Source organism: Haliotis rubra, unplaced genomic scaffold (genome assembly GCF_003918875.1).
Source record: "Haliotis rubra isolate DU_JTF1 unplaced genomic scaffold, ASM391887v1 Scf90, whole genome shotgun sequence".
NCBI classification, from domain to species: domain Eukaryota; kingdom Metazoa; phylum Mollusca; class Gastropoda; order Lepetellida; family Haliotidae; genus Haliotis; species Haliotis rubra.
In genome coordinates, this window is record NW_025767635.1 from 857,858 (window position 1) to 884,422 (window position 26,565).

At 43.7% G+C, this 26,565-nt stretch overlaps 3 protein-coding genes across 8 annotated transcripts in view; 2 read left to right on the top strand and 1 right to left on the bottom strand.

Moving 5' to 3' along the window:
- Positions 1 to 13,767, top strand: part of LOC124263921 (F-box only protein 25-like) — a 42,762-nt gene extending 28,995 nt beyond the window's left edge. Inside the window, exons 1-8 of one of the 3 annotated variants that reach the window (XM_046698649.1) lie at positions 976 to 1,175; positions 2,850 to 2,943; positions 4,058 to 4,150; positions 6,578 to 6,671; positions 7,052 to 7,221; positions 8,021 to 8,280; positions 8,847 to 8,919; positions 9,457 to 13,767. In XM_046698649.1, the coding sequence (XP_046554605.1) occupies positions 1,048 to 1,175; positions 2,850 to 2,943; positions 4,058 to 4,150; positions 6,578 to 6,671; positions 7,052 to 7,221; positions 8,021 to 8,280; positions 8,847 to 8,919; positions 9,457 to 9,549 (1,005 nt within the window). In that variant the 5' untranslated portion in view covers positions 976 to 1,047 and the 3' untranslated portion in view covers positions 9,550 to 13,767. Of the gene's footprint in view, positions 1 to 975; positions 1,176 to 1,549; positions 1,690 to 2,849; positions 2,944 to 4,057; positions 4,151 to 6,577; positions 6,672 to 7,051; positions 7,222 to 8,020; positions 8,281 to 8,846; positions 8,920 to 9,456 lie in introns of those variants that run through there. The other 2 variants (XM_046698650.1, XM_046698651.1) reach the window with 2 other exon arrangements.
- Positions 11,024 to 13,767, top strand: LOC124263922. Its single transcript, XM_046698652.1, has 2 exons — positions 11,024 to 11,931; positions 12,004 to 13,767. Exons 1-2 carry the CDS (start codon positions 11,024 to 11,026, stop codon positions 12,008 to 12,010), a joined length of 915 nt encoding a protein of 304 aa, XP_046554608.1. The 3' UTR covers positions 12,011 to 13,767.
- Positions 13,768 to 14,523: 756 nt separating this feature from the next.
- The window catches only part of LOC124263919 (tRNA dimethylallyltransferase-like), a 62,583-nt gene continuing 50,541 nt past the window's right edge, over positions 14,524 to 26,565 (bottom strand). Inside the window, exons 9-15 of one of the 4 annotated variants that reach the window (XR_006894986.1) lie at positions 22,943 to 23,020; positions 21,140 to 21,249; positions 17,105 to 17,178; positions 16,999 to 17,039; positions 16,689 to 16,767; positions 14,739 to 14,907; positions 14,524 to 14,689 (exon numbers count right to left, since the gene is read on the bottom strand). Coding sequence is in view for 3 of the 4 variants with exons in the window: in XM_046698645.1 (XP_046554601.1) it covers positions 14,895 to 14,907; positions 16,689 to 16,767; positions 16,999 to 17,039; positions 17,105 to 17,178; positions 21,140 to 21,249; positions 22,943 to 23,020 (395 nt within the window). In the remaining variant the exon portion in view is untranslated. Of the gene's footprint in view, positions 14,908 to 16,272; positions 16,298 to 16,645; positions 16,768 to 16,998; positions 17,040 to 17,104; positions 17,179 to 21,139; positions 21,250 to 22,942; positions 23,021 to 26,565 lie in introns of those variants that run through there. The other 3 variants (XM_046698645.1, XM_046698646.1, XM_046698647.1) reach the window with 3 other exon arrangements.

A 26,565-nucleotide genomic window follows, 5' to 3' on the forward strand; every position in this document is an offset into this window, starting at 1 on the left:
GCTGTAACGTGGTAGTCTGTTTATAAAGTGATCGTATGTGGGCTAGACAAACCCATGATCGACAGTCTATCCGTGATGTGGGCTAGACAAACCCATGATCGACAGTTTATCCGTGATGTGGGCTAGACAAACCAATGATCGACAGTTTATCCGTGATGTGGTCTAGACAAACCCATGACTGACAGTTTATCCGTGACGGTATGCATAGCTGTATGTCATGTCCCACTTGAGGGTTGGTCATCAGTCTCGGGCAGCTGTGTGGGTACTCCTTATAGTCAGTCACTCCAGTCACTACGCCAATACTGAGGCCACACGTGAATACCACTAGGAGTATCACAAGAGAGGTATTTGTTGCAGTGCGGCTCTATAATGTTTTAAATGTCCAGGACGTCCCCAATAAAACATTTTCCTTGCGAAGTACAAGGAATGTGTACATATTTATTCGTAAAAAGGTCAGCATGACCCCTATTAACACATATATCACATATATTTTAAGCAAACATAAACGTTAGTTACGAGAGAAAATTGGGACAGTGAGTCAGGCACGAGCAACAATCCAAAATGAGTTCACGAGTATGGCGTTACAAGTGCAGCTTCGTCATGAACCAAGCAACGACGCAAAAAGATGCCTAGCCAACTTTTTTCTGAAAGTTTTGGACCCCTGCTTAACTACTTACAACTTGCGTTTGTTGTGAAAACACCAACGATTTATCATCTACGAAGGAATTAATGACAACACAAAGACTGCAATGTTTATTCTCAAGGATGGAATGTTGGCACAAAAACTCAGACGCAGATTAGTCAAAATAACGGTGTTCTTTGTGTATGTAAGAAACAGCTGATCGATGTAAACAATACCACGTGATAACTGCACATGGCCGACGAAGAAATATTAACCAATGAAAACACGCATCATGATACCAATGACCAACCGCTGCGCTAGGAAAAATACGGCCCGTACATCCAGCTACCTGATTTACATATGTTTATAAACAGTGCGCATTTTCTCATACAAAAGACCAAAGAAAGTAGGAGATTTCGTGAATAATGCCTTTTCTTGGTCGCGACTGGCGATCGCCGGGCGACGAATGGGTTCGGACAGCCAGTGGATGGGAAAGACTCAAACTTTGGAGGCTTAAAGTCTTTGAAAATCTCAACGAAAATGTGATAGCAAGGTTTGTTTTGATACGGTAGTCGCGGGACTTCTCTTCCGAGGCTAGTTTCGTTATCTACGTGTAGTCTAATCAAACGCATGTCGGGTTAAATCTTATCAGACCTCACCAGCCAATCATTATGTACATTCATATGTCCCGTTGAGATCAATTAGTAATAACCAACACGTGGTACGGCATCAATATTGCTGTCCCCATATGTAGCGGCTTGACTGGACACACTGACGGCAGCCATGATAGCTAACAGTTGCATGTGTCATGGCCTGAAATAGCAGATTGCTTGGTAAACCCAGGGCATCCCGCTTTATTGAACGGTAAACCGGTTATTGTGCATGGCCATATATGGCTAAAATAGTCACGACGAGTCCATGTTTGGATGTGCATTGAACGTGGCCAACACAGCGTTATATTAGTTTTTGTGATGACACAGACAGGTACATATATCCTGAACCATTCACTCTCTGTTGTGTATTGTCAGGGAGCAGAAGGATCGCACCACCACCCTCACATAATATAGGTAGGAGAACAGCTGTACACGATGTTTTCATATAGTTTTAATATTTTTTTATTCTAAGAGTAATCTATGTCAATATTTTCATCCCATGATCAGCAGATGAAATGCTAAGAAAGCAAGCCCATCTCTCACTGTGCAGCCAAAGGTGCATGGCGCTCATGCGAGTCACGGGGCCAGAGTGGAAATAACATTAAGCAGTGTGAAAATATTCAGCAAAATGGAAATTACATAATATTAACATGATTGTAATTGTTTACTGAATGAAAACTATACATCAACATGAGAGAGTACCAACTCCTTCTGTGCTGTGTGCTTTATCCCAGCACTGTCAGTATTTGCCATCCATCATCTTTTTCACCATTTTCTTTCATTGTCAACATGGTCAATGATGAGGGAATACAGTATTTGCAGCTGATCATAAGCGCACTTGTCACAAGAAGTATTTCAGTACAAACAGAATAAAAACAAAATGTTGGGAACCATTGCTAATAATTCTTTTCTTAACAACTATTGCCTTTATTGATCCTCCAGTGTGACTCAGTGTGGTACTGGGGGATCGCAATGGTGAAAACATCTGTGTGAGGAATCATTTGTCAACAATGAAACTGAACAAGTTTCAAATTGGCGATCCAGTTCCAAGTCATTGAGATTATATATTCATCATGTAGTTACAAATGTGCACCTTTTATTGCTTTGTTGATTCAACCCACTGGAATGCTGAGTGTGGGCCAGATTTGTCTCCCCTTGTGTTGGATATGTTTGAATGTTTGATTCTTGTTACTCTCGGGCGTGTTTTACTCCAGTTGCATAGTTCTGATGTCCCTCTCGTGTGGGAACATATTTTCTCAATTCACATAAAGACAAATAGACATCCCATATGTACAAGAAACTGCTGACATGTTTTTGTCATGCTTATTGAATTCATTTAGTATTTACAAATGATTTATCCCATATTTAACTCAGGTTTGTTTCCCAACTAAAACCTACATCCTGTAACACTTCAAGATATATTGGTGGTGAAGTACCATGAGTTGAAGGTAGTACTTGTTACACATCATGTCTTCGGAGTTAAAATGAAGTCTCAGAACAGATAATTAACCATAAAACGTAGCATTGCCAGTGCCAGCTGCTTGATGGGCTGACCTCTCCTTCCTGCTTGACAGGTTGATCCGACTTGCCCTGGTGGACATGAGCCAGAGAGACGTAATGGAGAGGAGACAACCCTTCATTCAGTACCACCGCGGGACGTCCAAGGAGGTGAGATGAACAGAAGAGAGACATTCGTCTGGGACAGGTTAAAAAAAAAGACAATTTGTTGGTTACATGTTTCAGATAATTAACATCCAGATGCAAGTTAGTGCTGAAACTAATCCTTTTGATACAAATGTGTTAGAAGACAAGACTGTATAGCTTCTCTCTGTAAGTTGACAGGTAGACATATCACGGGGGCAAGTAACAGTGAGCTTTGAACATTCAGTTGTGTCACAGTATTGCAGATCAATGTGGGACAAATGTTGTACACCTTGAAGCCCTAGGTGACAGACCCTGGGTAATTTGCTCATAACCTATCCAAGCCTAGTATTCAAATCCATTGCCATCCATTCCCCTCAGTAAAAAGACTAATCACAGTGTGATGTCCACCAGATGCCCATAACACAGAGTAGGCCGGGGCAGGGGACCGAGGGTCAGGTCCTGTTGCATCCACCTGCGGCCATGTGGCCTCATAACTTTCATGTCAGCAGTCAACACAATACAAACCAAACTTTCAAATCACCAACTACACGTTATGGTGCTACATTCTGTATGTCATGTTTTGTGATTAATTCTACCAGCTGGAGCAGACATCGATTAGGATAGTTAAGTCGTTTGCGTCTGATGCATGTTCCTGCAACATGTAATGTGTGATGTCACTATGCGTTTAGACATGGCCTGTTCCTCCCAGATACACCAGTGAAGATCCAGGTTAGAATTGATCTTCACATGCTTGTTGTATGAGGTGACTAAGGGGATGTGTGGAACTATGCTCATGCTGTTGATCACTGGATTGTCTGGTCCAGACTTGATTATTTATAGACCGCTGCCATATAACTTGAATATTGCTGAGTGTGGTGTAAAACTAAACTCACTCACTCACACTTCCCAGATACCACCATCTTGGCCAGCAGATGCCATGACAACCATTGCAAAGGGAAGTAACTCCTAACTTACCTAGTTCCTGGGTATATGGTTCAGCCTGGGCAAGTGAGCTCTGGGTAACCAGGTATCAGGCTTCTTACAGTCCCACCCTAAGTAGTACCACTTCCTGATGCAGTAGAGCCATGATGTCCAGGTAACACAATGTGCTTATTCCGCTTGTCCGACATTGTTACAGCGGAAGGAACTGACCAGCATCAGTGATGCCTTCATCCGTCTGGACATGACCGGGGCTGTCAAGGATATCCGCAGATTTAACTATGTGTGTAAGGTGGGTGAAGTGTACACATGTACAGGGTACACATGGCCAACATATAGAAGACCCTGGTGGTTACACCAATAATCAGGGTACACATGGCCAACATACAGAAGACTCTGGTGGTTACACCAATAATCAGGGTACACATGGCCAACATACAGAAGACCCTGGTGGTTACACCAATAATCAGGGTACACACGGCCAACATACAGAAGACTCTGGTGGTTACACCAATAATCAGGGTACACACGGCCAACATACAGAAGACTCTGGTGGTTACACCAATAATCAGGGTACACACGGCCAACATACAGAAGACCCTGGTGGTTACACCAATAATCAGGGTACACACGGCCAACACACAGAAGACCCTGGTGGTTACACCAATAATCAGGGTACACACGGCCAACACACAGAAGACCCTGGTGGTTACACCAATAATCAGGGTACACACGGCCAACATACAGAAGACCCTGGTGGTTACACCAATAATCAGGGTACACACGGCCAACATACAGAAGACTCTGGTGGTTACACCAATAATCAGGGTACACATGGCCAACATACAGAAGACTCTGGTGGTTACACCAATAATCAGGGTACACACGGCCAACATACAGAAGACCCTGGTGGTTACACCAATAATCAGGGTACACACGGCCAACATACAGAAGACCCTGGTGGTTACACCAATAATCAGGGTACACATGGCCAACACACAGAAGACCCTGGTGGTTACACCGATAATCAGGGTACGCATGGCCAACATACAGAAGAACCTGGTGGTTACACCAAAAATCAGGGTACACACGGCCAACACACAGAAGACCCTGGTGGTTACACCAATAATCAGGGTACACACAGCCAACATACAGAAGACCCTGGTGGTTACACCAATAATCAGGGTACACACGGCCAACATACAGAAGACCCTGGTGGTTACACCAATAATCAGGGTACACATGGCCAACACACAGAAGACCCTGGTGGTTACACCAATAATCAGGGTACACCCGGTCAACATACAGAAGACTCTGGTGGTTACACCAATAATCAGGGTACACATGGCCAACACACAGAAGACCCTGGTGGTTACACCAATAATCAGGGTACACATGGCCAACACACAGAAGACCCTGGTGGTTACACCAATAATCAGGGTACACATGGCCAACACACAGAAGACCCTGGTGGTTACACCAATAATCAGCGTACACATGGCCAACACACAGAAGACTCTGGTGGTTACACCAATAATCAGGGTACACATGGCCAACACACAGAAGACTCTGGTGGTTACACCAATAATCAGGGTACACACGGCCAACACACAGAAAACCCTGGTGGTTACACCAATAATCAGGGTACACACGGCCAACATACAGAAGACTCTGGTGGTTACACCAATAATCAGGGTACACATGGCCTGGTGGTTACACCAATAATCAGGGTACAGAGAGACCCTGGTGGTTACACCAATAATCAGGGTACACACGGCCAACATACAGAAGACCCTGGTGGTTACACCAATAATCAGGGTACACATGGCCAACACACAGAAGACTCTGGTGGTTACACCAATAATCAGGGTACACACGGCCAACACACAGAAGACCCTGGTGGTTACACCAATAATCAGGGTACACATGGCCAACACACAGAAGACCCTGGTGGTTACACCAATAATCAGGGTACACATGGCCAACATACAGAAGACCCTGGTGGTTACACCAATAATCAGGGTACACATGGCCAACATACAGAAGACTCTGGTGGTTACACCAATAATCAGGGTACACATGGCCAACATACAGAAGACTCTGGTGGTTACTGTGTTCCACATGTAGCTGTGAGAATGTCCAGTGTAGTGCTAGGGCTGTGTTCCACATGTAGCTGTGAGAATGTCCAGTGTAGTGCAAGGGCTGTGTTCCACATGTAGCTGTGAGAATGTCCAGTGTAGTGCTAGGGCTGTGTTCCACATGTAGCTGTGAGAATGTCCAGTGTAGTGCAAGGGCTGTGTTCCACATGTAGCTGTGAGAATGTCCAGTGTAGTGCTAGGGCTGTGTTCCACATGTAGCTGTGAGAATGTCCAGTGTAGTGCAAGGGCTGTGTTCCACGTGTAGCTGTGAGAATGTCCAGTGTAGTGCAAGGGCTGTGTTCCACATGTAGCTGTGAGAATGTCCAGTGTAGTGCTAGGGCTGTGTTCCACATGTAGCTGTGAAAATGTCCGGTGTAGTGCCAGGGCTGTGTCCCACATGTAGCTGTGAGAATGTCCAGTGTAACGCCAGGGCTGTGTTCCACATGTAGATGTGAGAATGTCCAGTGTAACGCCAGGGCTGTGTTCCACATGTAGCTGTGAGAATGTCCACTTTAGTGCCAGGGCTGTGTTCCACATGTAGCCGTGAGAATGTCCACTTTAGTGCCAGGGCTGTGTTGTAGGTGCTGCATCTGATCCTGGACTCGAAGCTGAGTGGCCTGAGTGGGACTGCCCAGAAACAAGTGATCAGCATCCTTGAGGCTACCTCCGAACAAGGTGAGCTCATTACCCTTTCTTTATTTTGAAAAGAAGATCTTGAACTCTTTTGTCCAGAATCTGTTTATTTATTGTCTAAATACAGTATTTGCCATATTTTGGTCTCACACCCATGAGTTTCCCTTGACCAACTTCAAAGCAAATCTGTAAATATTCCTGGGGCTGTGGGGTAGCCGTGTGGTTAAAGCGTTCGCTGGTCACACCGAAGACCCCGGTTTGATTCCCCACATGAGTACAATGCGTGAAGCCCATTTCTGGTGTCCCCTGCCATGACAAGTGGTGTAAAACTAAACTCACTCACTGAAGAAAATTGTAAGTAATCCTGGAAAGTGTGGTTGCTAAGTACATGATCAATTTCATGGTAAACTTTTGTGTTCAAGTATTGAAGACTGAGTGCAGTCTGAGCACGCTCCGTGAACTTCTCAAGACAGCAGACCTGGCCCTCCAGCAGGGGAAGACGTCCCATATCGGCAGTGCAAGGCTGTGGATGCTTCACCAGCAGAAGGTCACGAAGATGAACTCAAAAGTGGATGCCTACAAGATGACAGAGGTACATGTCACACTCAGCCCTGGCATCTACCTTATGTGACATGTTAGAAATCCAGCATGAAATATAGTTCCACAAGAGATTTGTGCACGTCACTTGTCTACCTCCAAAGTAGGAGAGTTATACATCGTTTGGTATGTGTCACTTGTCTACCTCAACAGTAGGAGAGTTATACATCGTTTGGTATGTGTCACTTATCTACCTCAACAGTAGGAGAGTTATACATCATTTGGTATATGTCACTTGTCTACCTCCAAAGTAGGAGAGTAATACATCATTTGGTAGGTGTCACTTGTCAACCTCCAAAGTAGGAGAGTTATACATCATTTGGTATGTGTCACTTGTCAACCTCCAAAGTAGGAGAGTTATACATCATTTGGTATGTGTCACTTGTCAACCTCCAAAATAGGAGAGTTATACATCATTTGGTAGGTGTCACTTGTCAACCTCCAAAGTAGGAGAGTTATACATCATTTGGTATGTGTCAGTCTTGTCTACCTCCAAAGTAGGAGAGTTATACATCGTTTGGTATGTGTCACTTGTCAACCTCCAAAGTAGGAGAGTTATACATCATTTGGTATGTGTCACTTGTCAACCTCCAAAATAGGAGAGTTATACATCATTTGGTAGGTGTCAATTGTCAACCTCCAAAGTAGGAGAGTTATACATCATTTGGTATGTGTCAGTCTTGTCTACCTCCAAAGTAGGAGAGTTATACATCGTTTGGTATGTGTCACTTGTCAACCTCCAAAGTAGGAGAGTTATACATCATTTGGTATGTGTCATTTGTCTACCTCCACAGAGAGAGAGTGACGGGAAGCTGACGATGATGGACCTACCAGAGGACTGTATCCGGGGGATCCTGAGCTGCCTGGCAGACCACAAGGACATCCTGCATTCCTCCCAAACCAACCACACTGTCTATGAGCTGTCACAGGAAGCACAGCTCTGGAAGCAACTCTGCTTCTTCCATTTCACAGACAAACAGCTTGTGACCTTTCTACCTGTGGCCATCAACCAGCCTACCATTGACTGGAAGTACATCTACAGAAGATGTTTCAAGTAAGATAATTGTTGACAGTTTTTACAAAATATCCCCTGATGTCAAAGAAAAACCCAGTGTGACACAAGCAATGGCTTGTTAGTGACCATATCACGGTTCACAGTTCAGATCTGTATGCTGTGTATGTCAAGGTCACATGAGCCCAGTTCAGATCTGTATGTTGTGTATGTCAAGGTCACGTGTCCAGTACAGATCTGTACGTCAAGGTCACATCTTCCCAATACAGATCTGTGTGTTGTCTGTCAAGGTCACATCTGCCCAATACAGATCTGTATGTTGTGTATGTCAAGGTCACATGCACCCAGTTCAGATCTGTAGGTTGTGTATGTCAAGGTCACATGCGGCCAGTACAGATCTGTATGTCAAGGTCACATCTGCCCAGTACAGATCTGTGTGTTGTATATAGTTCAAGATCACATCTGCCCAATACAGAACTGTATGTCAAGGTCACAAGTGCCCAGTACAGATTTGTATGGTGTATGTCAAGGTCACATGCGGCCAGTACAGATTTGTATGTATGTCATGTTTCTTTTGTAAGTAAATATCATCACTGATGTCATTGTAGGCGATTTGGGAAGAAAGACAGTTATGCTGACATGTTGGCCTTGTGTGGGAACTGCAGCAATATCTTCTGGCAGGTAAGACATCATCCCTCAGTCAGTTGAAGACTGAGTTATTGCTACAGCAACCACTGCTGCCCTTGAAGACAGAGAATCCCAAAGTGTTTTCTAGTATGTGATAATTAGGACTGCGAGTTGTTAAACCATTATTCATGAATGATGCCTAATCTCACATCAAAAGACATGAGCTTGAGATTCTATTCATCATTGAAAATTATTCTTCAAACATGTAAATTTTGCAAAAAGTAATGACCACCAGTGTCTTGTGTAAATGTACACAGCTGCTGATTTCGATTGTGACATCATCAGATAAGTATCAATGGTCTGCGAAACCTTGCTCAAGCTATATCTCCTGTGAAATCCAGAAGATAAGTGACACTACTAAACAATCACACATTTTAACTCCAGTGTCCATCATCATTCCAGTGTGTTGATACAGCAGTCATGACTTGCTCAGGTCCCATCTCACCCAGATCACCACTGGGAGCCAAGAGACATGTCAGTGTTCAAAATGCAGAGTGAATTTGCTTATTTGTGACGATACATCTGTTTCAGTCCCTGGGCCACCCATGTTACAGCGAAGAGCCTCCAGCATTTACACCTCTCACTCCTGAAGAGTTCCTCAAGCTTTTCTCCCTGTACATATGAACTGTCTCGTCATGGGCCCGGTACCATCAGCATTATGTGATACAGGCTTTCGTTGTTTGTGACAGTGTCAACATACAGGCTCGTGTCATGGGTCCAGCATCACCTCACACAACATGGCTTATAGCAACACCATATTGACAGTTTCTATGTGATCAGTGATGTTAAGTACAGTCTACTGGGCAGGTAACGTGGCTTGGATGGATGGATGGATTCTGGGAATCTGGTGCATGAGGAAGGGAGTCCCTGTAACTCCATCTGGTGATCAGGCAGGGAAACACACGACCACAAATACAAGCCCAGTTCATGACTTGGCTGCACATACGCCATGTTTGTACTACATCATATTTTAATACTGCAGCCAGGTTGTGAGTTCTATGTGTGCTGGTCACCTTGTGATGTAATGCTGCTGTAGGGAATCTCATGATACTTGTCAGTATTTTTCACAGATGAGATATGATATGAGCCGTATATTCTCAAGTCCTTCAAAGCCAGTAACTTACCAACCTTTTGTCACAAGAATTTACTTTCCACCAAAGACCATTGTATTATCAACTTTAATCTGTGACTGCACAGATGATCAGTTTAGTGAACCTCATGGTGAGTATTACAGCACAACAAGGACACTATGACCTGGACACTACGACATGGTGGCATGTGCACAGGCCGACATGGACACTACGACATGGTGGCATGTGCACGGGCTGACATGGACACTACGACATGGTGGCACGGGCCGACATGGACACTACGACATGGTGGCACGGGCCGACACATGTATACAGAAGACTGTGATACCAGGAGCACCAACTCCACACACACACATATATATATAGTTTGGGATGAACTGAAAGTAGGTTCTTGCCCCCCAGTTGAGTTATGCGTCATTGCCGTAGTTACTATTTTATGAGTACTTCAATCACTTTTGCTTAATCCAAGTGCCATGATTCATCTGAATGTTGGCTCACAGAGGTCTATCAACTGTGATATGTGCTAAGTCTGTTGTAAGAGATCTGAAGCTATATGCTGTTAAACAAAGTAATGAACGTTTGTCCATGACATCATGGATACTATGCAAGTCAATGCAAGACTGTAACTGTGTGGTGAATGTGTTACAGTTTAACAAAGGAAGTTCCTTGTTGGAGGAAAGCATGAAAGACTGTTTTATATATCCTATTTTGTGCTATATCCATGTACATATATTTGTATGTATTTTATTCGGACTGTTTACTTGTGTTTTATATTGTATTTTGTACCATATTTATTTCCTACTATTTTATGATTGAGTATGTGTGGTTGTTCCTGTGTGAGATAGGCCTCTGGTGAAGTTCTACACCAAATTGTCTTTGTGACAATCAAAGTTAAAATAGCAGTCGAATTTAAAGTGTCACTCCTGTAGGCCTCAGATGTTGATGCACCAAGACATTATACAAACACTAAATATGACATGACAAACTTATAACAGCCATTGGAATGGATGGGGGCTCCTGTTGGCAGGACTTGGTTGTACAACCTTACAGTTTCTTGTCTCTCGTGCTGCATTTACCACATCATATTTGATTTCCCCTGCGAGGGGAGATCACCCACCTTTTGGCTTCCATGTGGTGGAAGGGCAGATCACCCACCTTTTGGCTTCCATATGGTGGAAGGGCAGATCACCCACCATGTGGCTTCCATGTTGTGGAAGGGCAGATCATCTACCTTTTGGCTTCCATATGGTGGAAGGGCAGATCACCCACCTTTTGGCTTCCATGTGGTGAAAGGGCAGATCACCCACTATGTGGCTTCCATATGGTGGAAGGGCAGATCACCTACCTTTTGGCCTCCATATGGTGGAAGGGCAGATCACCCACCTTTTGGCTTCCATGTGGTGAAAGGGCAGATCACCCACATTTTGGCTTCCATGTGGTGGAAGGGCAGATCACCTACCTTTTGGCTTCCATGTGGTGGAAGGGCAGATCACCCAACTTTTGGCTTCCATGTGGTGGAAGGGCAGATCACCCAACTTTTGGCTTCCATATGGTGGAAGGGCAGATCACCTACCTTTTGGCCTCCATATGGTGGAAGGGCAGATCACCCACCTTTTGGCTTCCATGTGGTGAAAGGGCAGATCACCCACCTTTTGGCTTCCATGTGGTGGAAGGGCAGATCACCCACCTTTTGGCTTCCATGTGGTGGAAGGGCAGATCACCCATCTTTTGGCTTCCATGTGGTGGAAGGGCAGATCACCCAACTTTTGGCTTCCATGTGGTGGAAGGGCAGATCACCCAACTTTTGGCTTCCATGTGGTGGAAGGGCAGATCACCCAACTTTTGGCTTCCATGTGGTGGAAGGGCAGATCACCCAACTTTTGGCTTCCATGTGGTGGAAGGGCAGATCACCCACCATGTGGCTTCCGTGTGGTGGAAGGGCAGATCACCTTTTGGCTTCCATGTGGTGAAAGAGCAGGTCACCCACAATGTGACTCTAATTTCTGCTGATCATGCACAGTTGATTCCAACTTCCAATTTTGTGCACCCTGTAATTTTTGCGAAGCTGTTTTATTTGTGCTTATCAACCAATGTGTCCCTGAACACCAGATCTTCCCAGACACTCCAGAACAACCTGGAATCCCCAAAAGGTCTCCAAGGTCAGACTCACTTGGGCCTTTTCATCACAGATTGTATAAAATTTCAGCTAGGTTAGTTTTACAGACACTCACTTTCAGGCTGTCAAGTACATGCATGTGCAGCAACTTGTCTTCTAGTCACTACCCAGTAATAGTTGTCAACATTTTATTGTCTATTGGGACAAATCTGTTCTTTCTTGATGTCGTGGGACCTATAACCTTTAATTTTTGTCATATAACACTTGCTTCATGTACGTTCAGAGTTATATCCCCTGCTCATGACAGGATCAAGGTTGTGATGTTGCCACGGTCAGCAGAGGTGCAACCAGCACATTGTTTCATGGTTACATTTATATTGTATTATTCAGTAGCCAGTGTCATCTCATGAGTGATATATATATGTGGCATTGCCTTCTTGTTGAGTGGAGTTCCATCTGTACAGGAAAACAATTTGAATCCAAAATCTCCTTTCTGGTATGTCAGATATATTTAGATATTGAATAAAAGGCTATTGCATGTCAGTGTTTTATGCATGCAAGCAATAGTGTTTGAACTGGATGCTGTGTTTTGCAAGTGAGCAGTGTCGAACAGTCACGGCCTTATGATGAGGAACGTCAGCACGATGTGAAGATGTCCTCCTTCTCTATGTAAATCAATCAGTCATCTCAGTGGGATGTGTGCTTAACAAGTGAAATGAAGATATATTTTGGTTATAGGCAGAATGTGTGAAAGTTGTGTTTGTTTGGAGCTGGCCAAATGGCTCTGCACACACTCTTGTACAGATCTTCAGACAGAGCAGCAATGTAGTGAGACTAGCAAGGAGGTTCAGGCTGATACAATGTTCACTTTCATGCTTAAACATCAAGTCTTCAGAATATCTATGGGGACTTTGGGAATGGCCTATTTGGCAATAGGAAGAATGAGAGACTGGCTATCGTGGAAAAGACTGTAGTGAAATAGAACAGTTTGTGTGCCCTCTTCCAACGGCAATGTGTGTTTCTAGGTAGTGGGGCTGTGTTCACTGTGATATATGACCATTGTCAGCTCATCAAGGAAGTGAAGGAAGAACACGCGGTCACAATATTGGTTGCTTTCACATAACCCCTGTAACTTTCATTTGTATTTATATGTTTTCAAACAATATTGTTGATGGTGTTATTTGTGGCAGAGAAATATATATGCTTTGGATAACAATGTTCAATAGATTCTAACATTTTGAGCATCCTTGTACTGTGGGTTTTCGGACATTTCAGAAACAATTGTTATTATCTTTCTAATCATATGAATGACTATAAAACGCTCACGAACTTATAAAAGGTGACTTTATCCTGAAGAATTTACAATGTATGTGACACACCACTAATTATAACTCCAGCTAGCACTGCCGTCCGAAAACCTATGATGACAACATTATTACTTGTGACATTAGAACTCAACATTCTAACTTACATTGCCATGGTAACAGATGTTGACTACTTGAGACATACTAGCTTACATTGCCATGGTAACAGATGTTGAGCAAAGCAAGTGATGCAGATGCTAATACAAGTCTAGATCTGTTTATTGTTGATGGTGACACATTCTTAATTTGAATTAAAATGTGACCATATGAAGTTGTTCTGTTTTAACTGTGTTGTCAAGGAGACTTGTGATGAACATAAAAAGGTCGGAATTACTCTTGAACAGGCAGACCCAAGCCTTCCAGTCCTTGTATTATTCCCCTAACTGGCAGAACCAAGCCTTCCAGTCCTTGTATTATTCCCCTAACAGGCAGACCCAAGCCTTCCAGTCCTTTTATTATTCCCCTAACTGGCAGACCCAAGCCTTCCCCTAACAGGCAGACCCAAGCCTTCCAGTCCTTTTATTATTCCCGTAACTGGCAGACCCAAGCCTTCCAGTCCTTGTATTATTCCCCTAACTGGCAGACCCAAGCCTTCCAGTCCTTGTATTATTCCCCTAACAGGCAGACCCAAGCCTTCCAGTCCTTGTATTATTCCCCTAACTGGCAGACCCAAGCCTTCCAGTCCTTGTATTATTCCCCTAACTGGCAGACCCAAGCCTTCCCCTAACAGGCAGACCCAAGCCTTCCAGTCCTTGTATTATTCCCGTAACTCCCAGCTTTAGGCCGGGTAACAACAAGTACCATGTTCTAATTCCATAGAGGCAGAAGAATAGGTGTGAGTGTGTGTTTGTTGCTGAACACTGCACTCGGCTGCCTGTACATAATTTAATCTGGGTCACATGTTTCATCCAGTGATTGCTATGAGCAACGACGTGCTCTGTCAGGCATGTGGGCTTGCAATCAACAAGGCACCTGACCACGTTCCCCTCTGTCACACTGAGTGACCACCATCAAACAATAGTTATCCTTTTGCTTAATTCTGAGAACACTACCTCTACATCATAGCCATAAATTCACACCATAAACTTTACACATTTTCAACAGATGTCCTCTTCACTGCCAACATATCCAATAGTTGTGAGAAGACAAGACAGACTTGCTGACATTGTGTGAAGATGTCTCTCTTTCACTCCCTCCCAGGACGCCGTGTAACGAAGTGTGAAGTCGACTCTCTTTCACAACCTCCCAAGATGCTCGTCCAAGACAGACTTGCTGACTCGGTGTGAAGACAGCCATTTCACTCCCTCCCAGGAAGCCGTGTGACGAAGTGTGAAGATGTCCCTCTTTCACTCACTCCCAGGATGTGATGACGTTTCCCCTGCCTCAATCTCTTGACTCTCAAGCTTCATCACTGAAATCAAATGGTCAAGACACATCACACAAAATGGCGCCTAATGTCATACATGTGTCACACATAATGTCACACACAAAACATCATATTTCACATCACACAATGTGTTGTACACAGTGGCACCCTTTATCTGTTGCATGCAATGTTACACTTAATAATTTACACCCAATGCCACTCATGTGCAGTACATAATGCAACACTTAATGTGCTGCATACAATATACACTTAATATCACTTCATCTGTCACATACAAACACAATGTCACACGTCATTCAAAATATAACACTTCGTATCACACGGAATGTCTCATTTAATGTCAAGTGTCACAATTAATATCAAATTTCATGCCATATAACGTCAAACTATCTGTGTCTCACATCTCACATGCATCCGTGTAAAGTCACTACCTGTGTCTCATCTCGCATGCATAAGTGTAATGTCATCCCACCTACGTCTCACGTCTCACATGCATCAGTGTAATGTCACTACCTGTGTCTCACATGCATCAGTGTAACGTCACTACCTGTGTCTCACATATCACATGCATCAGAGTACCATCACTACCTGTGTCTCACATCTCACATGCATCAGTGTAATGTCACTACCTGTGTCTCACATCTCACATGCATCAGTGTAACGTCACTACCTGTGTCTCACATCTCACATGCATCCGTGTAATGTCACTACCTGTGTCTCACATCTCACATGCATCAGTGTAACGTCACTACCTGTGTCTCACATCTCACATGCATCAGTGTAACGTCACTACCTGTGTCTCACATCTCACATGCATCAGTGTAATGTCACTACCTGTGTCTCACATCTCGCATGCATCAGTGTAACGTCACTACCTGTGTCTCACATCTCACATGCATCAGTGTACCATCACTACCTGTGTCTCACATCTCACATGCATCAGTGTAACGTCACTACCTGTGTCTCACATCTCACATGCATCAGTGTAATGTCACTACCTGTGTCTCACATCTCACATGCATCAGTGTAACGTCACTACCTGTGTCTCACATCTCACATGCATCCATATAATGTCACTACCTGTGTCTCACATCTCACATGCATCAGTGTAACGTCACCCTACCTGTGTCTCACATCTCACATGCATCAGTGTAACGTCACTACCTGTGTCTCACATCTCACATGCCTCAGTGTACCATCACTACCTGTGTCTCACATCTCACATGCATCAGTGTAATGTCATCCGACCTGTGTCTCACGTCTCACATGCATCAGTGTACCATCACCACCAGTGTCTCACATCTCACATGCATCCGTGTAATGTCACTACCTGTGTCTCACATCTCACATGCATCAGTGTAATGTCACTAACTGTGTCTCACATATCACATGCATCAGTGTAACGTCACCCTACCTGTGTCTCACATCTCACATGCATCAGTGTAACATCACTACCTGTGTCTCACATCTCACATGCATCAGTGTACCATCACCACCTGTGTCCCACATCTCACATGCATCCGTGTAATGTCACTACCTGTGTCTCACATGCATCCGTGTATACCTGTGTCTCACATACATCCGTGTAATGTCACTACCTGTGTCTCACATCTCACATGCATCCGTGTAATGTCACTACCTGTGTCTCACATCTCACATGCATCAGTGTAATGTCACTACCTGTGTCTCACATCTCACATGCATCAGTGTAATGTCACTAACTGTGTCTCACATCTCACATGCATCAGTGTAATGATACTACCTGTGTCTCACATCTCACATGCATCAGTGTAACGTCACCCTACCTGTGGAGCACGGCGGCCTTTCGTAGCTGTTTCCTCTGTTTACTGAGTGCCCTCTTGTGTCTCCGACTGTTTGTGTGGGCTATAACACAAACATGATGGTTCTAACTGATGAGGCAACAGCATCAACTGACTGCTAGTGAGAGTCTCATTGTTGTTGACTACTCACAAGACTTTGTTTCAGTCTCTCAACACCAAAACACCTCTGAGAAGCTGCATGACTGGTGGCTCATAGTGGGCAAGGAACGTCTGCTATTTACTCATAAGATATCTATTCGCTACAAATGGTGTTAGTAGCTCTGTGATCACATACCGTTCCACTCCTGCAAAGTGGTAAACACCCGTCCTGCACACTCACTGCAAGACATGTTGGTCAAGCACACCAGCCTCCAGGGCAGGACGGTGGGACCCTGAAACACACGTCACATACGTTGTAGACATGTTCTGTCAGAGCACCACCAGCCTCCAGGGGCAGGACGGCGGGATTCTCCCCCTGAAACACACATCACATACGTTGTAGACATGTCCTGCCACAGCACCACCAGCCTCCAGGGGCAGGACACCTGGATTCTCCCCCTGAAACACACATCACATACGTTGTAGACATGTTCTGCCACAGCACCACCAGCCTCCAGGGGCAGGACACCTGGATTCTCCCCCTGAAACACACGTCACATACGTCGTAGACATGTTCTGCCACAGCACCACCAGCCTCCAGGGGCAGGACACCTGGATTCTCCCCCTGAAACACAAACTTCATGACTGCCTTCATGGCTCAGTGGTGAAATCTCTCGCAGCATCGTACAAATAATGTCAAAACATAGTACCATGACTGACGCTCAGTGTTTCAACAAGGACTGGTCAGCATGGAGGTAGTAGAATGTGTCTGAGGTGAGTATCCATGTTAACTGGTCAGCATGGAGGCAGTCCAATGTGTCTGAGGTGCTTATCCATGTTAACTGGTCAGCATGGAGGCAGTAGAATGTGTCTGAGGTGAGTATCCATGTTAACTGGTGAGCATGGAGGCAGTAGAATGTGTCTGAGGTGAGTATCCATGTTAACTGGTCAGCATGGAGGCAGTAGAATGTGTCTGAGGTGAGTATCCATGTTAACTGGTCAGCATGGAGGCAGTAGAATGTGTCTGAGGTGAGTATCCATGTTAACTGGTCAGCATGGAGGCTGAGGTAGTATCCATGTGTCTGAGGTAGAATGTGTATCCATGTTAACTGGTCAGCATGGAGGCAGTAGAATGTGTCTGAGGTGAGTATCCATGTTAACTGGTCAGCATGGAGGCAGTATGTGAATGTGTCTGAGTATCCATGTTAACTGGTCAGCATGGAGGCAGTAGAATGTGAGGTGAGTATCCATGTTAACTGGTCAGCATGGAGGCAGTAGAATGTGTCTGAGGTGCATGGAGGCAGTAGAATGTGTCTGAGGTGAGTATCCATGTTAACTGGTCAGCATGGAGGCAGTAGAATGTGTCTGAGGTGAGTATCCATGTTAACTGGTCAGCATGGAGGCAGTAGAATGTGTCTGAGGTGAGTATCCATGTTAACTGGTCAGCATGGAGGCAGCATGTCTGAGGCATGTTAAGTCAGCATGGAGGCAGTAGAATGTGTCTGAGGTGAGTATCCATGTTAACTGGTCAGCATGGAGGCAGTAGAATGTGTCTGAGGTGAGTATCCATGTTAACTGGTCAGCAAGGAGGCAGTAGAATGTGTCTGAGGTGAGTATCCATGTTAACTGGTCCCTTGGTATCATCGTGATATATAGATAGTACAATAATACACAGTAATACATCCCTGTGATGTGTAGTAGAGTAATACATCCCTGTGATGTGTAGTACAGTAATACATCCCTGTGATGTGTAGTACAGTAATACATCCCTGTGATGTGTAGTACAGTAATACATCCCTGTGATGTGTAGTAGAGTAATACATCCCTGTGATATATAGTACAGTAATACATCCCTGTGATGTGTAGTACAGTAAAATATCCCTGTGATGTATGAGTAATACATCCCTTTGATACATAGTACAGTAATACATCCCTGTGAAGTGTAGTACAGTAATACATCCCTGTGATATATAGTACAGTAATACATCCCTGTGATGTATAGTACAGTAATACATCCCTGTGATGTGTAGTACAGTAATACATCCCTGCGATGTATAGTACAGTAATACATCCCTGCGATGTGTAGTACAGTAATACATCCCTGCGATGTGTAGTACAGTAATACATCCCTGTGATGTGTAGTACAGTAATACATCCCTGTGATGTATAGTACAGTAATACATCCCTGTGATGTGTAGTACAGTAATACATCCCTGTGATGTGTAGTACAGTAATACATTCCTGTGATGTGTAGTACAGTGATTCATCCCTGTGGTGTGTAGTACAGTAATAGATCCCTGTGATGTGTAGTACAGTAATACATCCCTGTGATGTGTAGTACAGTAATACATCCCTGTGATGTATAGTACAGTAATACATCCCTGTGATGTGTAGTACAGTAATACATCCCTGTGATGTGTAGTACAGTAATACATTCCTGTGATGTGTAGTACAGTGATTCATCCCTGTGGTGTGTAGTACAGTAATAGATCCCTGTGATGTGTAGTACAGTAATACATCCCTGTGATGTGTAGTACAGTAATACATCCCTGTGATGTATAGTACAGTAATACATCCCTGTGATGTGTAGTACAGTAATACATCCCTGCGATGTATAGTACAGTAATACATCCCTGCGATGTGTAGTACAGTAATACATCCCTGCGATGTGTAGTACAGTAATACATCCCTGCGATGTGTAGTACAGTAATACATCCCTGTGATGTGTAGTACAGTAATACATCCCTGTGATGTATAATACAGTAATACATCCCTGTGATGTGTAGTACAGTAATACATTCCTGTGATGTGTAGTACAGTGATTCATCCCTGTGGTGTGTAGTACAGTAATAGATCCCTGTGATGTGTAGTACAGTAATACATCCCTGTGATGTGTAGTACAGTAATACATCCCTGTGATGTATAGTACAGTAATACATCCCTGTGATGTGTAGTACAGTAATAGATCCCTGTGATATATAGTACAGTAATACATCCCTGTGATATATAGTACAGTAATACATCCCTGTGATATATAGTACAGTAATACATCCCTGTGATGTATAGTACAGTAATACATCCCTGTGATGTATAGTACAGTAATACATCCCTGTGATGTATAGTACAGTAATACATCCCTGTGATGTGTAGTACAGTAATACATCCCTGTGATATATAGTACAGTAATATATCCCTGTGATATATAGTACAGTAATACATCCCTGTGATATAAAGTACAGTAATACATCCCTGTGATGTATAGTACAGTAATACATCCCTGTGATGTATAGTACAGTAATATATCCCTGTTATGTGTAGTACAGTAATACATCCCTGTGACGTGTAGTACAGTAATACATCCCTGTTATGTGTAGTACAGTAATACATCCCTGTGATATATAGTACAGTATTACATCCCCGTGATGTATAGTACAGTAACACATCCCTGTCATGTATAGTACAGTAACACATCCCTGTGATATATATAGAGATTATTACACGAGCAAGTGTGGCATACAACTTATACGAAACGAGAGCGAAATTTTGTAATGCCCGATCTAGAGCGAGGGCAATACAAAAGTTGGCACGAGTTCCGTATAAGTCGTGTGGCACACTTGCAAGTGTAATAATTTCTTTATTATCCATATTATTCATGTGCATTTTTGCAGTAAAACACGGTAAGCAAGTATGACTGCCCAGTTCATTGACGTCATGTTCAATTGTTTAATGACGTCACAGACGGCGAAACACAGAATCAATGGTTGCTAGACAAAAGTAATATGTGCACATATGATATTTATGACACTGGTTATGTTTCACCATATGGATAATAAAGTACAGTAATACATCCCTGTGATATATAGTACATAGAGGATACCAAAGGACCTTCCATCTAATACCATTTTTATTAAACAAGTTAACGATTTGGCATCAAACAAGCAAAAGTCTAAATCTTTCACGAGTTTAATAAAATGGTATTTCACAGAAGCGAGTTTAGTATTCTGTTTATTACTCTCCAACATAAATTGATAGAAACTGCCTACAGTGTGATGACTCTCATGTCAACTTTCCAAGAGTGAAGCAAGGTCTAATACCATTGCGACAGAGACATTTGCATTGTGACGTCATAACTGTAACCATTATGATGTCATATGTCTAGGGTTATTCACGTTACATTTCAGCAAGACCACAGAGGCCAACTTTACCTGTAATATAGCAGAGAGTATGTCACCACAGAGGCCAACTTTACCTGTAATATAGCAGAGAGTATGTCACCACAGAGGCCAACTTTACCTGTAATATAGCAGAGAGTATGTCACCACAGAGGCCAACTTTACCTGTAATATAGCAGAGAGTATGTCACAGGCAGGCTTCAAGACATTGTCTGCCCAGAGACTGACATCCGTAGAGTCGACGCCATACACTGGCACCACACCAGGTCCTGGGCCTGCAAACAGGGAGGGATGCGCTCCGGGGTCAAACATTATTATTCACAGTAGCATCACAATCAAACACACTGCAACACTCTCAAACACATTAAAATTCTGTTACAGATATACACACAGACTGATACATACATCTATATGATGTCACACAGACTGACAAACACATAGATCTGCTCTCACACATTCACACAGTGGTATATACCTTGCTTTTTCTCTCATACACATTAACACACTGTCACACTGTCACACATTGATACACTGTCAGTCTGTCACACATTGGCACACTGATACACACATTGACACACTCACACACAGTCATACACATTGACACACTTCCATACACATTGACAAACTGTCACACAGTCATACACATTGACACACTTCCATACCTATTGACACACTGTCACACACACTGTCACACCAATACACACATGGACATGCTGATACACACATTAACACACACATTTACACAGTCAGTCAAACACATTGACACTGATATAAAAAACAACACAAGGACATGCTGATACACACATTGACACACTGTCACACACATTGGCACACCGATACATACATTGACACACTGTTACATACATTGACACAGTCACACACATATACACACTGCCATACACATTGACACACGGTCATACACAGACACACTGCCATACTCATTGACACAGTCACATACATTCACACACTGTCATACACACTGATACAGCTGCACACATTGACACACAGTCACACACATTGACAGTCACACACCAATACTTACATTGACAAACTGTCACATACATTGACAGTCACACACATTGACACTCAATTGATCTGCTCTCACACACATTCACACAATGGCATATAGATCCATTTTCTCTCACACACATTGATATGTTGTCACATAGATCAATGTCCTGTCACACACAGAGACACTGCCATACACAATGACACAAAGATACATACACAGACACTGTCATACACATTGACACTGCCACACACATACACACACACATACAGCCATACAGATGTCTTGTCACACACACACTCAGCCATACATACATATGTCCTGTCTCTCTCTCACACACACACACTCACACACACACACACACACACACACACACACACACACACACACACAGAGCCATACATACCGATCTCCTGTCACAGACACTGCCATACTACCACACACATCGATATGTTGTCACACACACAAGGACCTGTATCATTAGAACCCTATACTGACATCAGGCAAGTGTCATGGCTTAAACACTTCTGTCTATGTCATGGCTTAAACACTTCTGTCCCTGACATGGCTTAAACACTTCTGGCTTAAACACTTTTGGCTTAAACACTTCTGGGTACACCTACAGAGTACCTGACACCTACCAGCCATATTGTTTAGTGTCACGTCACCCTTAAACCCTAAACTCGCCTGCTTTCAAAGATGATGGAAGGTATCAGGTATTCTGTAGTCTTACCCACTTCTGTCCATAACATGGTTTAAACACTTCTGTCCATGTCATGGCTAAAACACACCTGTGTCAAGTTCCGTCAGTTACCATGACATTCTGGCCCTGACCCTCCCAATTCCTGTCACCATCCTGGTTGGTGGTCAGGGTGAAATTCTGATGCTAATGTTTTGCTCATTGGTAGTGGCCAGTTTCCAGCCACTTGTTGAACAGCATCAACCCTGCTGGACCTTACGTTTCAAGAATCTGTTCCGAATCCACTTGATCTGCCGTTTAGCATACTGGCGAGTTGCCAACTTCAGCAGCTCCACACCTGTGACAACACATAAAACATGGTGACTTGACCGACAGAATCACTGACATAATAATAATAATAATAATAATGAGTGAATTTCTAACGCGCCAAACTCCACGCCAGCTGGTATGGTCATGGCACTACAAGTAAAGTGATTTGGGTGAGAGTCTAAACAAAGTATTTCTTACATAAAAACGTTTTGAGAAGAGTTTTGAAGGAGAGCAGGCTTGGGGCTGTTTTGAGATCTTCAGACAGAGAATTCCATAGAACAGCTGATTGGTAGGCAAATGATCTGAATCCAAATCGTTTTAGTCTGTATCCTGGCACTGTGCACAGAATTTGGGACTAGAGTAGTATAGTAGTGTAGAGAAAAGTTGTATAGGTGCACCCTGCCTAGAAGCTTCCATACTGGCTAATTCCGCTCCCACAGCCACCAAAAAAATGATTGTTTTGCACAAAACTTCGATAAGACCACTTTTCGGCTCCCAACGCAAGTGCACTCAAATTAGAGCTATGCGGGTGCATGGATGTAGAAAAAATGCCAGGAACCAAGCTCCCGCACGAAGCCTATACCGAGATCCGATCGGGTCGTTTGTCCCTTCAGGAAGCGAAGGGGAAGTACCACATATCACAAGCCAGAAATACACGAATCCGAGATAATATAGACCCCGAGCCACAGACGACGAGAACTCCCAACATGGCAGAAGTCTTCGAGACCCTTCTGGAGACGTGTCGCCATATGTTGCTTTCCGATCAAGAGAAACGAATCCTGGAGCAATCGGGACACACCTTCTACGAGCGCTACCAGATCCCTCGCCACTTTCTCGAACTCTATTTGCTGTTCTTTCACCCATTCGTAGAAGACGGCAAAATAGTCGATTTCGTCTACATCTACCCATCCCATCAATTTCGATCCGCTGCATGCAAACTCCGAATCGTTCTCGCCGACGACTACTGCCCGGAACCCAAGGACAGACACAACCGATGCACTGACTGCCTCGCCGCTCTATCAGAACTCCCCAATCTCTTCAGACCCGACAACTCTACATGCAAGTGTGGCGCCATCGACCACTGCGTCGATAGCAAGAAATGCGTTCTCTGGAAAAAGAAAGTGACAGACTACACACCCCAGGAGCGACTCCCACTCAAGGTTCCGGAAGGAATCGCGATCGATGGCTGTTTCTCGGACATAGAGCACCTGTACGAGGACGTCTGCGCTTTCCAGAGCATACGGTACACACTCCTCCTCAACAAATTGGTGGACAATTGCCCGTGCAAGAAGAAAGATTCTTGTCTCTTCCGACAGCTATTAGGAAAAGCAGAGCTACCACAGGGACCGAACAATATTTGGCATACCCCTTTGCCCAACTACAGAGGACCCAAGGATATGGAAGTGGCAGCCCCTTCGTGCAGCAAACACCGAAAAGCCGAAGACGTTCCAGAAGGAATCTACACGTGCAAAAAGTTTGCCGGAGAGAAATCCAGACAATCCATACTCAATGTGGACTCCATCAAGACACCCAGATTCTTAACCACAGGTATAAATGGTATACTTTCGTGACACACAGACAGGTGCGTAACACCTACTTTCGTCACCATTGCATCCGTACCAATAAGCATAGCTTCTGTTTTATCTTGATTCAACTTTAATTTGTTTGTTGACATCCAGGATGCGATCTGGACGGTGCAGGACTCTAATTTAGCCAGTGGTTGTCAGTCTGACATCTGAGTATCGTCAGCTTCCATGTCAATTATTATCAATCACATGGCCTAGTTGGGTGGTGTACACAGTAAACAGAACCGGTCCAAGAACCGAACCTTGTGGTACACCATAATCCATGTTGTGACTGACCGACCACAACTGATTGGCACCTGTTCGATAAATATGATTTAATCCATGACAATGTGGAGCCTTCAAGATCAAAAACCTTCTGAAGACGATGGATGAGCTTGGGGTGATCCACGGTGTCGAAGGCCGCCGATAGATCCAAAAGAACTAGAATTGATGGATGCCCGCGGTCTACAGACAGTTGAAGGCCGTTCATAACGTGTAGCAAGGCAGTCTCGGTGCTGTGATGTGCACTATAGGCTGAGGTCAAGATGTTCCTTCAAGCGTTTATTAACAGCCTTTTCAAGGAGTTTAGCCAGAAAAGGCAAATTTGATACAGGTCTGTAGTTGTTCAACTGATTATTATCGAGGGTGGGTTTCTTCAATGTCGGCTTAATAACAGCCTTCTTGAGTGGAGGGGGGACGACTCCTGTCTCCAGACTTGTGTTGATTAACTCCGTGATGACAGGAAGAAGTACATCAACATGTTCCAACAACAACTTTGTGGGAAGTGAGTTAAAGTCACATGTTGTTGGTTTAGACTGACTGAATAGCACCAGAACCTCTGCTGGAGTAAGCGGAGGAAAGGCTGTGAGAACATCACCAGCATAGTCATCACTCGTGACAAGACTTGATTATGCAAATAGCTTGTTGGGAAATCTAACCCAGGAACAGTTTGCAAAACTCCAATGGGTCCAAAACACTGCAGCACGGATCGTGACTCGAACTAGGAAGTGTGTACATATAACACCAGTGCTTACCTCCCTACACTGGCTCCCAGTCCAAGCTCGAGTCCAATACAAGATTCTCACATTGACATATAGATGTGTCAATGAAACAGCTCCTGCCTATCTGACAGAATTGATTGAGAAATCTGAACCTTTTCGGACACTGAGATCTGCTGATCAGTTACTTCTTAAAGTACCCAAAACTCGCCTCCAAAAGTATGGACAGAGATCATTTGCTTACATGGCCCCGACTCTGTGGAACGATCTTCACTTGGGAATAAAGAAATCCCAATCATTGACAATCTTTAAAAGCTGCATAAAGACTCATCTCTTCCAAAAGTTCTATAAAGATTGATATACCAGTGAAAACATAGCACCTCTACTGCAGTGTATTTTAATTTTGTGTAGAGCCATGAACAGACACCAAGTGCATGGAGTTTTGGCGCATAACAAGTCTACTGTATTATTATTATTATCATTAATATCAGAGATAAGGCATCTAGGCATCTAGGCATCTAGGCCAGATCTTAGCTTTTCTACTTTGGCTTGGAAATAATCACTGAAGCTTGACGCTAGCTCCAAGTTATCATCTGTCTGAGGCAAGACAGTATTTGGAGCTTTACCCAAAAGGGAATTCAGGTGGCAGAACAAGGTCTTTGGATTACCAAGACTGCAAAAGTTTGTCATTTGAGTACTTAGCTCTGGTAGTTTAGACATCAGATCTATCCATACACAATCATAGCAACATTGTCAGTTGACAGGCAGAATCACTGACAGCAGATCTAGCCATTGGTAGCAATCACTCATATATTCTGGTGTTGCAGCAGTTAAACTTTCCCTGTAAATTACCTGACATGTGACTTTATTGAAAACTTGAAATTACAAAGAGACAGGTACTACTTGGATGTCCAAGTACAAACAATCAACATTATTACCATCATTCAAAAATTGATTTTCAAAAGTAAGTTTTACAAAACAATGTTACTGTTCCATGCATTCTATACTAT

Coding starts and splice junctions, on each gene's coding strand:
- LOC124263922 (XM_046698652.1), top strand. CDS start 11,024: ATGGGGGCTCCTGTTGGCAGGACTTGGTTGTACAACCTTACAGTTTCT.